Source organism: Tenebrio molitor, chromosome 2, assembly GCF_963966145.1.
Source record: "Tenebrio molitor chromosome 2, icTenMoli1.1, whole genome shotgun sequence".
Taxonomy (NCBI): domain Eukaryota; kingdom Metazoa; phylum Arthropoda; class Insecta; order Coleoptera; family Tenebrionidae; genus Tenebrio; species Tenebrio molitor.
This window is the reverse complement of record NC_091047.1, coordinates 3,892,115-3,906,525: the sequence shown is the minus strand read 5'-3', so window position 1 is coordinate 3,906,525 and position 14,411 is coordinate 3,892,115. Positions and strand designations below refer to the sequence as shown.

General features: G+C 42.5%; 3 protein-coding genes across 3 annotated transcripts; 2 read left to right on the top strand and 1 right to left on the bottom strand.

The window, feature by feature from the left end:
- Nucleotides 1-2,733: 2,733 nt before the first annotated feature.
- On the bottom strand, nt 2,734-6,408 carry PNPase (polyribonucleotide nucleotidyltransferase 1). Its single transcript, XM_069037094.1, has 7 exons — nt 6,193-6,408; nt 5,054-6,142; nt 3,807-4,000; nt 3,598-3,758; nt 3,238-3,549; nt 2,957-3,190; nt 2,734-2,905 (listed from the first exon to the last, which is right to left on the bottom strand). Exons 1-7 carry the CDS (start codon nt 6,318-6,320, stop codon nt 2,780-2,782), a joined length of 2,244 nt encoding a protein of 747 aa, XP_068893195.1. The 5' UTR covers nt 6,321-6,408; the 3' UTR covers nt 2,734-2,779.
- Nucleotides 6,409-6,861: 453 nt separating this feature from the next.
- On the top strand, nt 6,862-9,080 carry cpa (F-actin-capping protein subunit alpha). Its single transcript, XM_069037097.1, has 2 exons — nt 6,862-7,346; nt 7,997-9,080. Exons 1-2 carry the CDS (start codon nt 6,933-6,935, stop codon nt 8,444-8,446), a joined length of 864 nt encoding a protein of 287 aa, XP_068893198.1. The 5' UTR covers nt 6,862-6,932; the 3' UTR covers nt 8,447-9,080.
- A 3,459-nt stretch (nt 9,081-12,539) lies between these two features.
- LOC138122796 (glutathione S-transferase 1-like) lies at nt 12,540-13,589 on the top strand. Its single transcript, XM_069037096.1, has 4 exons — nt 12,540-12,853; nt 12,903-13,103; nt 13,156-13,323; nt 13,378-13,589. Exons 1-4 carry the CDS (start codon nt 12,578-12,580, stop codon nt 13,528-13,530), a joined length of 798 nt encoding a protein of 265 aa, XP_068893197.1. The 5' UTR covers nt 12,540-12,577; the 3' UTR covers nt 13,531-13,589.
- The last annotated feature ends 822 nt before the right edge of the window (nt 13,590-14,411 follow it).

Sequence of the window (14,411 nt, the reverse complement as noted above, 5' to 3'; positions counted from 1 at the left end):
TACAATAGTTGTTTGTGTCTTAGGTAATAACTAGGATGTTTAGATCATAATTGACATAGCCCTTAATTTATCTGATTGAGAAAGGTTCTCGCTGTGGTTCTCGCAACATTCTCCTCGATAACAAATTTGACTATCAGAATGTAATAAAAGAATAACTTGATACCCGTGTCTCATTTTAAAAAATCCCAATCTTATATTTCCTCTACTTGACAACCCCATTTCTGCATTTCTAGCTCAACCAGATAAATCCACGATAAATCCCAAAACCTTCGTTGTCTTAACACATACACAAAGTTTCCCAGATAAACATATTCCAGACGTGCAACGTACGTGATTCCTGGTGATCGCAAACAGGAAATTAGTGCCTTTACACAGCTTTGCATCACAGACAGAGAAATTGCAAAATTGCATTTCTCGTAGAAACTCTTCTGCGAGAAGCTCTTGTTAAATTTGGATATCTAATGCCACAACCTGAGGTCTACAGATTGCAAAGCATGTTAAGGTAAAATCAAGTTACTTCGACGACGACGGACAAGGGTAAGGCTGATAAGACAAGGGAACGATCTTTTGTACTGTGAAGTGAAAACTTCTATGATGCTCGTTACTGATTTTAAGTAATATGTAGGTATCTATTCTATAAAAAATAATTCATTATTAATGATAATACCAACTTGGAGGAATAAGGAGCAAGGCATAAATAATTAATATTATTTAAATCCAATGCTGTTTTTTTCAATAGAAACTGCAAATACGTCCGCTTTTAGAGGTACACTCTGGCAAAATTTGTGAGGTTAGGTTTGGATGTTTAAGTTTTATTTTCTTGACGATGATATTGAACACAACACAAGTTTTCACAGCAATACTCTGTATTATGATAATTTGTCCATTTTCCTCTTCACATTTTGCTACACAAATTTTTCCAATAGAAGAATTTATTGTTGAAGCCATATACCTAATTGAGAATGACGTATTCAATCCTACATTCATCTGTAAGCTTACAATATTTATATTTGTCGTATCTTTATCGTTTATATTATATAAAACTATACAGGGTATTTCACGAGTGATAATGAGCCTGACGGAATAATAAATTCAACTCACAATACATTGTCAAAAAAAGCCGGACATTTTAATGACAGTAGCCAGCTTTTTTCGGAAATATAGTGTGGGTTGCATTTTAAATTACGTCAGGCTCATTATCACTCGTGAAATAACTTGTATATATATACAGTTACTCCTGCAGCTGTGCACTGAGGTCAGTCAGGTCTCAGGTCACAACACAACGTACAATGAAAATTTAAAATTGACAAGTGACGCACAGTTGATTGATTTTCGCACGCTCCGCTAAAAAACTCCCTTGATTTTACCTTGCCGTGTCGTGCTGCGAACGATTTTACCGTGTCGAACTGTCGAATGAAACTAATTCACTGCCCGGGAGTAAAATGTATGTGGCGCGCCTAAAGAAGTTTTCATTTCAAAAATGATCCATAAATGAAAATAGAAAATATTGATTGAGCAGGAAACAGGTTAATTTCGTTGTTTTAACCAGAACCAAAATGGTCCGACCTCCGTTTTATGTACCTACGTTTCATTCGTAATAAACTATTAAATTTGCATTACGACTGTCATTTGTAAACACAGGAATAGGAAATTTATTGTTCGGTTAACGCTCAAAGCCCTGACACCGGCAAATTTCACGAAAATAAACATAATTCAATTTCGAAACGAATCTGTAACGAACCGTCACAAAACGCGTATTTCTCCATTACTAACGCATAAACAGTTGTAGCCGATGTTTAGATACTCGCCGGCGATAAAAAATTAATATGACCGCTTAACCCGATTGACGTGTCACGAATTTGGAAAAATGCGAAGGTGATTGGCGCTTATCACGTTCCCTCTTAACATATTTCCTCCAAAACTCCCGAAACTCAACAACATTCAATTTGCATTTTTAGTTTGATTTAAAATTTAAATTCGAGTAATGGCACGGATTTGTATACACTGTTGCATGCCACCTGCGCCTGAAATGAGACAGCGTTTGCTTTAAACGGGGGGTACTTGGTGATTACGCCGACCGCGTCCGAGCAATGCACCGCACCCAGCCACGAAAATGGCGCTGCAGCTGATAGTAAAATATGCGAGAGATGATCAATGGAAGCTAAAATGGCGCAAAGCGACGCTCTCGTTCCCGGAATCCAATAAACACTCTGTATCTAAAAACAAGCGAAACAATCAGCTTCTCATCCAATTTCCTATATTTAATTCGCGACCTTGTTCTATTAAAATTGTCTACGTTCTGGGGGCAACAGCATTATGTAAATGTTTTTGGGGTCACACCACAATAAAAATACAAGTTATAAATTGGCAATCTCCCCGAAAACTTCCTTCGCGATGAACGAGGCCACCCAATAAAAATTCAAATGACAAGGTGCGAGCGTCGCCTCGAATTAAGTCCGATAGACTGAGTAAAATGTGATTGATTGCCGATCTGGCAGTCACGTGGGGCGATACCTCGGGGGCGAGGGCTCAGGGTGAACCTGTTCATCCATTTGACGTTTTGGATTTGACGCGCCTTAACCTCAATTCGATTTTTGCACTACGGAGTGGACGGTCAGCCCAGGTGTAGACATAACTATAGTTTGCAAAAATCGAAAAATAAAGATTGTATAAGAATTTTTTCTTATGAATCTGTTAAATCGGGTCAAATCATCAAAATAAAGCAAACGAGACTTGTCCTTATATACAAATTTAATAAAAAAAGTAGTACAAGTTAGTTTCATTTGGGCGCCGCTTGCAGAACCTTCCGGGAGAGCCTCATGAGCCCCGAGACCGGATCCCTGCCAAAATACTTGACTTGTATCTCTTGGCCGACTTGCAAATCCAGCGCCGACGGGTGCGCCACCTACAACAACACAACGACCTAATCTGGAATGAACTGTGACCCCGGACCGACCTTCCTCTGGTCGAGTTGCGAGTTGTGGAGCAGCGCCGGTGGCATCCCTGGATACAAAGTAACCATCACCCCTATATCCCGAATTTCCACGATATTCGCAGCGTAGATGTTGCCGAACTCCAACTCCGGGGCTCTCTCTGCGGTGAGCACTTTGTTGATGAACTCCTGCGCCTCGTCCATCGCGTTCTGATTCGGGGCGAAGATCTCGAAGGTGTTGTCGTCGCTCGGCGTGACCTGGAAGCAACCGTTGCGGATCAGGCGGTCGCGGGGAACTCGCCCACCTGGACGCCGGTCTCGGCGAACAACTTCTTCAAGTTGACGCCTCCGACTCCGATGAGGCGCGCCCTCTTGTGCGGCTCCACTTGGAGCTTGTCGCAGACGGGCCAGTTGTCCTTTTTGGCTGTTCTGGGGTTGCCGATGCAGTCGTGCATGATCTGCAGGATTTTGTGTTTGGCGTCGGTGGCTTTCTGGATCGCCTCCATCACGATCTTCAAGGGCAGGCCTGGGATCTTCACGTCGGCTTGCAGCGCGGTTATCCCTTTCTTGGTCCCGGCCAGCTTGAAGTCCATGTCCCCCATGTAGTCCTCTATACCCTTGAAACCCTATTAGTACCGATCGGTTTCCCAAGAGTTACTAAGTACCAGAATGTCTGTCAGGAGGCGGTAATCCGCGACGTTGTTCTTCTCGTCGTCGTAGCGGGTCACCAGCCCTATCGCCACCCCCGCCGCGGGGGCCACCACCGGCACCCCCGCGTCCATCAGCGCCAAAGTGCCTCCGCAAACGCTCGCCATCGAGCTTGACCCTGAAATTGACAATTTTCACAGAGCACAAACCCTCGACGGGACTTTACCGTTCGATTCCAAAACCTCGGAGGTCAGCCGGATCGTGAACGGGAAATCGTCGGGAATCGAGGACATCAGTCCCTTTTCCGCCAGAGCCCCGTGCCCTATCTCCCTCCTTCCGATCGGCCCTATTCTCCCGGTCTCCTTCGTGGCGAACGGGGGGAACTCGTAGTGCAGGAAGAAATTCTTCTCCTTGACGCCGCTGCAAAATCTCTCTTTACTCGACCGGTCTACCCCCCCGCGGTGTTCAGTCCGCGGTCCGCGCCATCACATTTATTTTTCCCTCTCTGAACAAGCAAAAGTGATGGATGACCGCCGTCCGCGGTGGCATGAATCGCCGAGTGAGTGATGGGAGTTTCTTCGATTGTTTTTTGAAAAACTTCGAACTGAACGACGGCGGAACAATGCAATCGCAGTTGCCATGACGATCTGATCTGTTTGAGGAATTTGTTGTTGTCATGGCGACGCAAAGCGTGACAAGATCGCATCGTCCTGGCAACGGGACATGCATCGACCAAAACAATACGCTAATTATCGGGATTAAGGGAGCGGCAGTTTGCTTTTGGGATTTTTTTGAGTCGAATCGATTTTGTTTATTTTGTTGGAGTTTTTCAGAGATCGCGAACGTTGCTCGCACAAAAAAAAAATGAACACAAATCTAGTTGGCAGTGATGACAACAATAATGGCGCCTTGCATATACAAGCTTTACAGTTTTGAGCTGCAGTTTCCGCCGTTTAAATCCGATATTTTTTCAAGTCCGATTCGTCAATGGATTTTGTTTAATTTGTCGGCTCAAAGGAATCACAAATGTTACTCATTAAAAAAAAGAAATAAATCTAGTTGGCAGCGATGACATAATAATGGCGCGTTGGATATACAAACTATTTTTTTTCGACTGCAGTTTTCGACGTTTAATTCAGTGCTGTGGAAAATGTAAATGTTTGTAACAAAGTGATTAAAATAGAAACACAAATCTTCTGAACAACATCCTGGAATTCTTGCCAGGTGAGGTAGTGTACTATCTTGCTAGAAAATGCTTATTACGCCACATCATAAATCTATTGTTTACCATTAAATGTTTATAAAGATGAAATACAAAAACAATACAATTTTTTTTCAAGACTACCCCGTACAGGATTAGTTACTGTATGGTCCCCAAATTGTTTTGCATTGCTTTCACAATAATTTAAGCGATGACCTTGCATTTTTCACTGATCAAGCCTGGTTTCATGTGTGTGGCTATATACTATTTACCTTATGAGCATCGCCATGGGGTCCAGCTTCATTGCACTGTCGTGGGAATCTAGTGTCACTGTACAAAACACCTGAGTTTGCCCCCTTTGAAACATGGCACTCCCGTGTAGGGGCCCGTACAGATTAACTTTACACTCAATGTTCCTCAACTGGTCGAACTCGCGCCCGTCACACCTCTTCTCCTCCTCAAAAATCAAATCTCGGAAGACCTGTTTGACGAATTTGTTGTAAGTCTCGCCCAAAACGTTGGGGTCAAGATCGGGAAAACTCGATCTAATTTTTTCTGTAACGTCTGTCCTCACGCCTGTCAAGGCGTTGTCTCTGCTCAGCTTGTCGTGAGAATAGTCGGTGAATATTTTGCGAATTCTCATCTCACTCAATGACCTCACGGCCTCGTTGACCTCCTCACTAGCCTCAACCGGGGGCTCGAACTCGCGTTTGGTTTTCCCGAAAGATTTTTGCAGCTTTTCGATACCGTTGATCACGTGTTGCGTTTCTTTTGTACCCATTTTTATGGCTTTTAACAAGTCTTGTTGCAAGATACTGCTGGCGTGGCCTTCCAACATAACGACTAAATTGCGTTTGGTGGCTGATAGAACTAAATTAAGACTAGAGGATTGGAGTTCTTTCCGCGTGGGGTTGATCACGACTTCGTTGTCGACGAAGCCAATTCGGACAGCCCCCACGGGGCCGTTCCACGGAATGTCGCTTAAAGACAAGGCAGCACTGGCGGCGTTGATCGACGCCACGTCGGGGTTGTTCACGCTATCGACGGCGAGCATGTTACACACGACTTGCGTGTCATAATTGAACCGGTCAGGGAACAGTGGTCTGAGGCTCCGGTCGATCAGTCGCGACGTTAGAATCTCTTTCTCGGTGGGGCCGAGCTCGCGCCGGAAGAAATTTGTAGGAATGCGCCCCGCCGCGGCCGATTTTTGCCGATAGTCGACCACTAACGGGAGAAAATTGCTCGGGGAGGGTTTTGTTTTGCAGACGGCTGTGACCATCACGGAGGTATCTCCGATGGTTGCGACCGCGCATCCGTCAGCTAGTCGCGCGTACTGACCTGTAGAAATCTTCAAAACTCGCCTGAAAGAAGACTTTTCGTTATCTCGACGGGACCCAAACAACTGTGATACCCGCTGGTGAAGTTGATATCCACCTCGGGGGCGCTCAGCTTGTCGCTGTAGCATCTGGTCGTGCTCTTGAGATGCTGCTTTAATTTCACAGTCCGCTTGATTGGGGTTTTGTGCCTTATTAAAAACATTTTTCGAGATAACCTAAAAGCGATACCGGGACCATAACCTCACTATTGTAGGGGAAACTGAATGTGTGTTGGCATCACTGATCTGGGGGGATATTTGGCCGGGCGGAGGTGTAAAACAGAAAAGCGTCACGCACAATTAGTTACAAGTCCAACCGTTAGGGGGACATTTTTTGAGCAGTTCAAAAGAAATTTTTGGTTCTAAAATATTCAAATGTGCGGCAAATGGATTAGACAAATTTTTGTCTGCAAAACACTTTTAACGCAAATGTTAAGAAGTGAAATTTTCCTATGGAAATCAAGACTAGAGATCAAACCAATGTATAAGTCCGAAGGTTCTTAAATTAATGTTTTTTCTGCTGGAGTCTCTTTATTGCCCTTTGAGTGTTTATGAAGTGAGCGAATTTGATAATTTTTGGTATTTGGAGCGCGAGTAAATGGTTTGGAGGGATAATGTCTTTCAAAATGATCCGTTTGCGGGGTCAGCCAGCAGAGGGCGCTTCGCTTTCCGCGGTCCAATCGTTGTCCGTTCTGGTTCCGGCCCCTTTGGTGACGTGCTGGCAGCCGGTATGTGCGAGTGCGACTCCTCATCCGCTGAATCAACCCAACCTAAACATGGCGTCTGACGGTGACGATATTATAACCGACCAGGAAAAAGTGCGAATAGCGTCCGATTTCATCCTCCATTCGCCCCCCGGCGAGTTCAATGAAGTGTTCAACGACGTGCGCAAGCTTTTAAGTAACGACGACCTCTTGAAGGAAGGTGCCAGTGGGGCGTTCGCCCAGTACAACAAAGATCAACTCACCCCGGTTAAAATAGAAAATGCCGAACACTTGGTGCTAATCACAGAATACAACGACTTAGGTAACAACAGGTTCTTCGACCCGCGCAGCAAGCAGAGCTTCAAATACGACCACCTCAGAAAGGAGGCTTCCGACTACCAGACTTACACGCCGGACCCGCAAGTGGAGCCCTGGCGTGCCGCCCTAGACGCCGAGTTCATACAGTACACCAAGAATCACTACAAGGTGAGATGCCAACAATTCATTTGTAATTCACTGCCGACACAAATTACACGTTCCCACCTGCAAAACCACAACCATTTCATATGCCCAAAAAAATGGGGGCCCCATTTAATCACCGTTGAGAAGCGTAAAGTAAATCGTAACAAATGTCAAAAAATCTTGTCAAAAAGTGACAGATCAAGCCCACTTGATTATTTTCCTTCAGTCAGAAAGTGACTCACAAAAATGACAGAATTTTTATATCAAATACTTTGGAATTTATCCAATTTGATCATGCAAATAATTAAATTCGACGTGATTTTGATGATGTAGAGTCACTTGACGAAACGGGGTCGCGATTAGTAAATGTACAGGGTGTTTTTTCATATTCGTGTTGACTCACAATATTGCATTATTATCAAGATTAATAACACTTTTCTTGAGTAAATATTTAAAATGAACAGCGTTAGAGATCAGATTACAGTATAAATTTGATAAGGAAAACAAATAAATGAAACAAAAAAATGTGTGTGTATGTACAGGGTGATCCAACTTTTAACGCAAGTCTTTTTGTAAACTGTGTGTAATGTACAGAGTGATCAAGTAAAGTAGTCTGAATGTTGTTTATTTTTTCTGGGTGTGAGTAATGTGTTATTAAATGTTGTTGTGTGAAGGACGGCGTGTGCAGCGTGGTGGGGCGCAGCCAGGGTAGCCCCGTGACCTTGACGGCGTGCATCGAGGACCACCAGTTCCAGCCGAAGAACTTCTGGAACGGGCGGTGGCGGTCGCAGTGGGCCGTGACGCTGAACGGTTCGTCGGCGGAGGTGCGCGGCATCCTGAAGGTGCAGGTGCACTACTACGAGGAGGGCAACGTCCAGCTGGTCAGCTCGAAGGAGATCAAGGAGACGGTGGCGGTGTCGAACGAGGTGCAGACCGCCAAGGAGGTGGTGCAGCTGATCGAGAACGCCGAGAACCTGTACCAGACGGCGATCTCGGACAACTACCAGACGATGTCGGACACCACGTTCAAAGCGCTGAGGAGACTGCTGCCGGTGACTCGCACGAAAATCGAATGGAACAAGATCGTGTCGTATAGTATCGGGAAAGAACTGAAGACGCAGTGATCGATGGACTGAGTATGGAGAAGAGAGAACGGCTACCTTGCGCCTTCTTGTTATCGCTTAGGAGTGTTGTGTACATACGGCCAGATCTTGTTAAGTTTATGACGATGCAGGGATAGCCAGACTTAGTCTAATTATCAACCACATTTGCATTCGACTAGTAGTGATTATTTGATGATTCGCCTGCGCCGCCAGGTCGCAGTATTTAGTTCTTCGTACCAGTAATAGCTCTACTTTTCCGTCAATTACATTTAGATCAAACAACCTATTTTGTAACGTTTCTACGAGTATTAATAGAGTTAATTTACGTCTATCCCTGTCACGGAATGTGCAATATGCTCAGCACAGGAACCGTCGCTTTCTTTTAGTTATCGGCTTTATTTTCTACACTATTCTATCAACTACTAAAATAATTCTAATTCCTAATTTTACGATAATGTATTGCCTTTTTTATTCGAAAAGATTGTATTTTATTTGTTACTTTGTATGTTGTAACTATAGGGAATTTCCATCTATGTGACGAATAGGATTGGTCTATAAAGTCGCTAAATTGCTGCCCTTAAAGATGAAAATAATTTATATCTTGTTAGAGTCAACCGTTGTATGGGTTATTTTTAAATAAAAAATATTGTAAGTACGAGATCGTTTGCGAAATGACCCGTTCGTTGCTATCGCCGCTGATAACGCCCATTTTTTTCCAACAAGAATTATCAAATAATCGATGATGAAATCGACTGACGCTTGCATACGATGTATTCTGTTTGTGCGATGTTTTTTTATCAGTTTAATCTACAATAAGTCAACAGGAGAATTTATATAGGGTCCAATAAAAATTAATCAGACATGATGACATTTCATTTGAGGTGTGCGACAAGCTGAGACGTATGTCGAAACTGATACTACACATATCATTAACGAAAAAGAGATAAGGGGTGGCTGTGGAAAACAAAATTAATGGAAACTTGAATTATTACTTGTCAATTTTGACATTTACGTGAGTTTTATGTTAAAAAAATGTTTTCACACAAGACTGCAGATTATTTATATTTTCCAAATCAGAACGAAGAAAAAAAGGAGGGCTGAATTTAGCATTTCATTCCTGAAGTTTTTTTCTATAGTCATCCCTTATCGCGTTTTATGTTGGTCATACTGTGTAACATTAATAAAAACGATCCAAGAAGCTTCCAGTTTGAAATCAAAGTATGCACTATTAAAAGAGTTAAAGACGTCACAGCATTGACGGTTGAATAATTCCTTTTTTTACCAAGTTTGGACGGAAGTGGTCAAAAAAATCAGTTGATCTCGAGTTTTCGCTAGATCTGTGCCTTTAGTTGTACGTATTTCTTAAGTTTGCCATGGACATTGTGACAAGTACCTATAGGTCGTGCCAAACCCGAATAACCACCACCTGTTGAATTAAGTTGGTGAAAACAAAATTACACTAAGTGTATAATGCCAATTTTGACATTACTAAAATGCTAGACCAATCAAATCTAAGTACACAACGTTGCCGGTTGATTTTCTGGGTAGAATGCAGTGTTGATGGTTATTTGGCTTTGGCAAAGACTATATGTATTTAGTAAATATGTACAGAGGTTTTGAAGCAACCACAGAACACAGAAGCAACTGACTAAAATTGCGTCAAGTTAGTCAACTCATATCAGAGACGGGGAACGAAAACTACATAGACTATAAATTATCATGTTTGGACGTTTGGTTACATAACTGTCAATTGTAAAAAAATAAACGGAAGAAAGATTACTGCGCAACGAAGGGACGACAAACGAATCATCAAAAAAGAATTAAAAGGTACCCGATGATTTGTTTTTTTTTTGTATTGCATAATGTACCTACCTATAATTAATGACATAAACAAAGTCTTGATAGGTAAAATAAAATATCTACTATTTGCGATTGATTAAACGATTCGATGAATCAATACCTACAACAAAGTACACACTGATTGTGATCTTCTGAACACATACATGTAGCTACTTATTGACTTTAATGTTAACACATTCAATTAAAATTACTTTTTAACCTACAAAAATAAATTAAAATGAAAATTTGGAAATATTTGTGATATTTTACTTTTTTGAGTTGCTTGTAGAGTTAATTCAAGTTCTCATTAAACATAATGAAGAAAAGAAACATGACGAATCCTTTTACCTACAGTTGCCAGAGCGCAAAATAAATATTTGAAAACTCCTACGCCAAAATCTAGTTCGGTTATGGCATTATGGCAAATGCAAAAATTCAGGTCAAACCTAACATGCAAAAAAAACAGAGTGAATTTCCAGTGGAAGATAAAATCGTCCGTACCCAAAAAGAGTGCGTTTGATTTTTTTTACATCATGTTCACAACGCTCAGATAGAGACCATATCCTGAAGGATAACACAAACTGACTTTACCATGGACATAACATAGGATGAAGATGCTCAAAACAGGAAGCAGAGGACAATACCAAAAGGACACACGCGCTTAAACTGGAGAAAGGATGAAAAAAATAAAAACCATATGAAATATCTATAAACGCTTCATGTCACTCATATTATTATTTTGTTATTACTTATCATCTATTTCTGATAAATAAAAACAGTTTTATTTACTGAAGAGCACTGATGATTATTGAATTATGATAAAGGGAAGGAAATTGATAATTAAGAGTAGATCAAGATTAATTTAAATTAACCACGATCTGCTGCATTATTGGCGATTCCAGATATCTATGGATTCCAGCTAACAGCGCGGCATCTGGTGTGAATTGTATGCAACATTTTAAGACACACTCAAGCCGGTGGCTGTTCAAATGATTTGTGTTTCAGAAGCATGTCCCTATTTAGTTCCGCGTTGTGGCGTAAAAGCAAAATATGTTTTCATCGAAAAGGTTTTCGGTTCTAAAGACCGGGTTAGAGCGAAGGAAAACATGGGGAAGTGCTTTATTAATTGCAAAACCTTCCTTTAATAATTATGTGAGGGTCTGTGGAAAACACTTTCAAAAAGAAGACTTCATTTGTATTTAAGTTAAATACTATTTTATGGTTATATTTTGAAATGATTTATATTGGGTGGCTACTCAAGGCATTTGTTTGTACACATCCAAAAATGTCGTACCTTGTTTCCACCACTTTAGTAACACCACATTAAATTAACAACTTCGCACACAACACTTTTAAGCTTTCCACAACACATCCGCTTTCTGCGGTTGCCTCTAATAAACTAAAGTTTTGTGTGACCTTAAAAAAAGCCATCACAAAAACCGCAAATTCACGTAAAACCAACATATTTTAAAAAACAATGCACAGACCTTTACGGCACAGACATTAAGCCAGATCGAGCGGGAGTATGACTTGGCAACAATGGCTCAGTGGCGCCCGCAACGGTAGTCGAAATCGCCAGTAGTTTGAGTCATCCCCGCAGAGCGCTAGTGTACGGACGTTTTGATTTTGAAGTAAAAAAACTCTTTGTTTTTTGCTGCTTTGAAATTATATTTGTGAATCTTTTCCTTAATGTTCGTTTTTTTGTGTTTAGTGTTGTTATTGCTCTTTGTTAAATTGCGCATTGATTATTATTATTTAAGCGTGAAGCGCCAGTTTTTTTCATAATGCATTTTTAATGAAATGAACAGGCCGGTTATAATACAGCAGGTCGTGAAATTAACAATTAGATTAGAATAGGTTATGCTCTACATTTGTTTCTTAAAATAACAAGACTAATTGAAACAGATTGGTAATTTTTATAACTACAACACTGCTCAAGAGCATATGAATACAAATACCGTGTAATAGCGTTAAATACCTACAATAAAGATAATTATATAAATTTTAGTTTGAAATAAATAAAAAACTTATTGCTGTTCGAAGATTCTGCAATTGAACAATTTTATGTCCGGCAGTTCGTCGATTCTGTTCTGTGAAAAAATATTCGGCAAATCGGTACATCTATTTTTTGTGACTTCAGGGCTTCCCAGTTGTAGTTATTCAAATAGTCAATCAATATATCGCCACAAAACATATTACAATGATGTACTCAAACAATTATTTATTTATTATTTTCTGCAATTAGGTATTTTTGAATTTTTTATGTGCGCACAAGTCGCCGTTGGTCACACTTGTCCGTTTACAAAAACTCGAATGGCGGGAGTTTCCAACAATTCAAACCAAGAAAGCAAGTTATGTAATTTTGAACCATTTATAACCGCGACCCATAACAAAAAGGTCAACGACCCCTCACCTCATTTTAACGTAGTGTCGTGCAAGGGTGACCAAATGGGAGTAACTCTGTACCATTTCCCCCCGAGTGCCCCATCGCGGGGCGCCCTGCTGGTAGCAAAAGCCCTCGGCATCGAAATCGACGTCCAAATCGTGGATTTATTCGCGAAAGAACAGCTAACCGCCGACTTTGTCAAGGTAAACAAACTTTGAGGTTAGGAAATCGTGTGATGTTTTGTTTTGTTAGATCAACCCCCAGCACACCGTCCCCACGCTAGTGGACGGCGACTTCACGGTGTGGGACAGCCACGCGATAGGGCCCTACTTGGTGCGAACCTACGGCAAAGACGACACCATGTACCCGAAGGACCCGAAACAGAAAGCAGTGGTGGACCAGCGGCTGTACTTCGACTGCGGCACGCTGTACCCCCGGATTCGCCAAATCTGCGTAAGCTAGACCGTAATATGCGATTTCGGCCGCGAAAATCGAGTCGAATCAGTTTCCAGTGTTGTTCCTGGGGGAGGAGGAGATCCTGGATGAACACAAAACGTCGCTAGACGAGGCGCTCGGTTTTCTTGACGTCTTCCTCGACGGGAGCAACTTCGCAGCCGGGAAGGACCTCACCGTGGCCGATTGCTCGTTGGTAGCGTCAATATCTAGCATTGTGGTAAGTTGTAGCGACAGCCGTCGAAAAACTGTTAAAAATGTGAACCGGTTGAAGGCGGTGGGCTGGGACATCACTCCTTACGCAAATGTCGCCGCGTGGCTCGCCAGGTGCGCCTTGACCATTCCAGACTACGCCGCCGCCAACCAAGCGGGCGCCGACCAGTTTGGCAAGACCGTCCGCAGCAAGCTCGCCCCCGGCCAAATCTAGACCAATTCAACCGTAGTTTTATATTTTCGTACAAATAAAAATAGCACACGTTTTTCTAACAGTCGTTTTTTTCCACCTTCCACAAGGCCCCACTCCCTCTTATCTCGTCCCGTTGCAATACGCCTCGCAGTCGTTCCAGCCGGCCACTTGCGTCGTATCCAGCTGGATCGACACGATCAGAAACGTGACGATCGCGTTGCAAATCACGAAAATCGTCTTCTTGTTGATGTTGAAAAATCTGGCCGCCGAGAACGTGGGGAAGTTGTCTTTGAGCACGCTTATCAATTGGCGCAGCTCTTCGTTCTCCCTCTCGCCGAGCTCCGACAGGGCGTTGGTGCGTTTGTGCGCCGCTGCCAAAATTTTCTCCGCCTCTTGTTCCACTCGATCGCACAAGAAGATGTTGCCGAAAGTACCCACCTTAAAAGAGACGCGTCAAAGAGCTACTGCAGGCTCCCCACAGGTACTCACAATAAGCCACAAAATAAAACCGACTCTGTAGACCACCAGCTCGACGGTTTGCTTGGACGGTACGATGATCTCTTTGAGGAAACACAACACCTCGAGACTGGTGAAAGAGATGGTGAAGAGAAATGACAAACCGAAGAGGTCGTTGAAGATGTCCACGCTCTCCCCCAACACACACACGTTGCGTTTTATTTTGTGCAAAGAGCTAACGGGATCGTTGTTTTTGGTCGGGTTCTGGGAGAGAATCTTCGCTATGGAGCGGTACCTCAACACAAACATCTTCAAAAGGACGTAAAAAAGAAAATAGATGAAGAATTGAATGTAACCTTGGAGGTACTCTATAGCGTATTGCTTGTAAAAGTCTGCACCCATCACTTTTGCCCATATGCATGTCTCATAGATCTGGGAGGTTACGA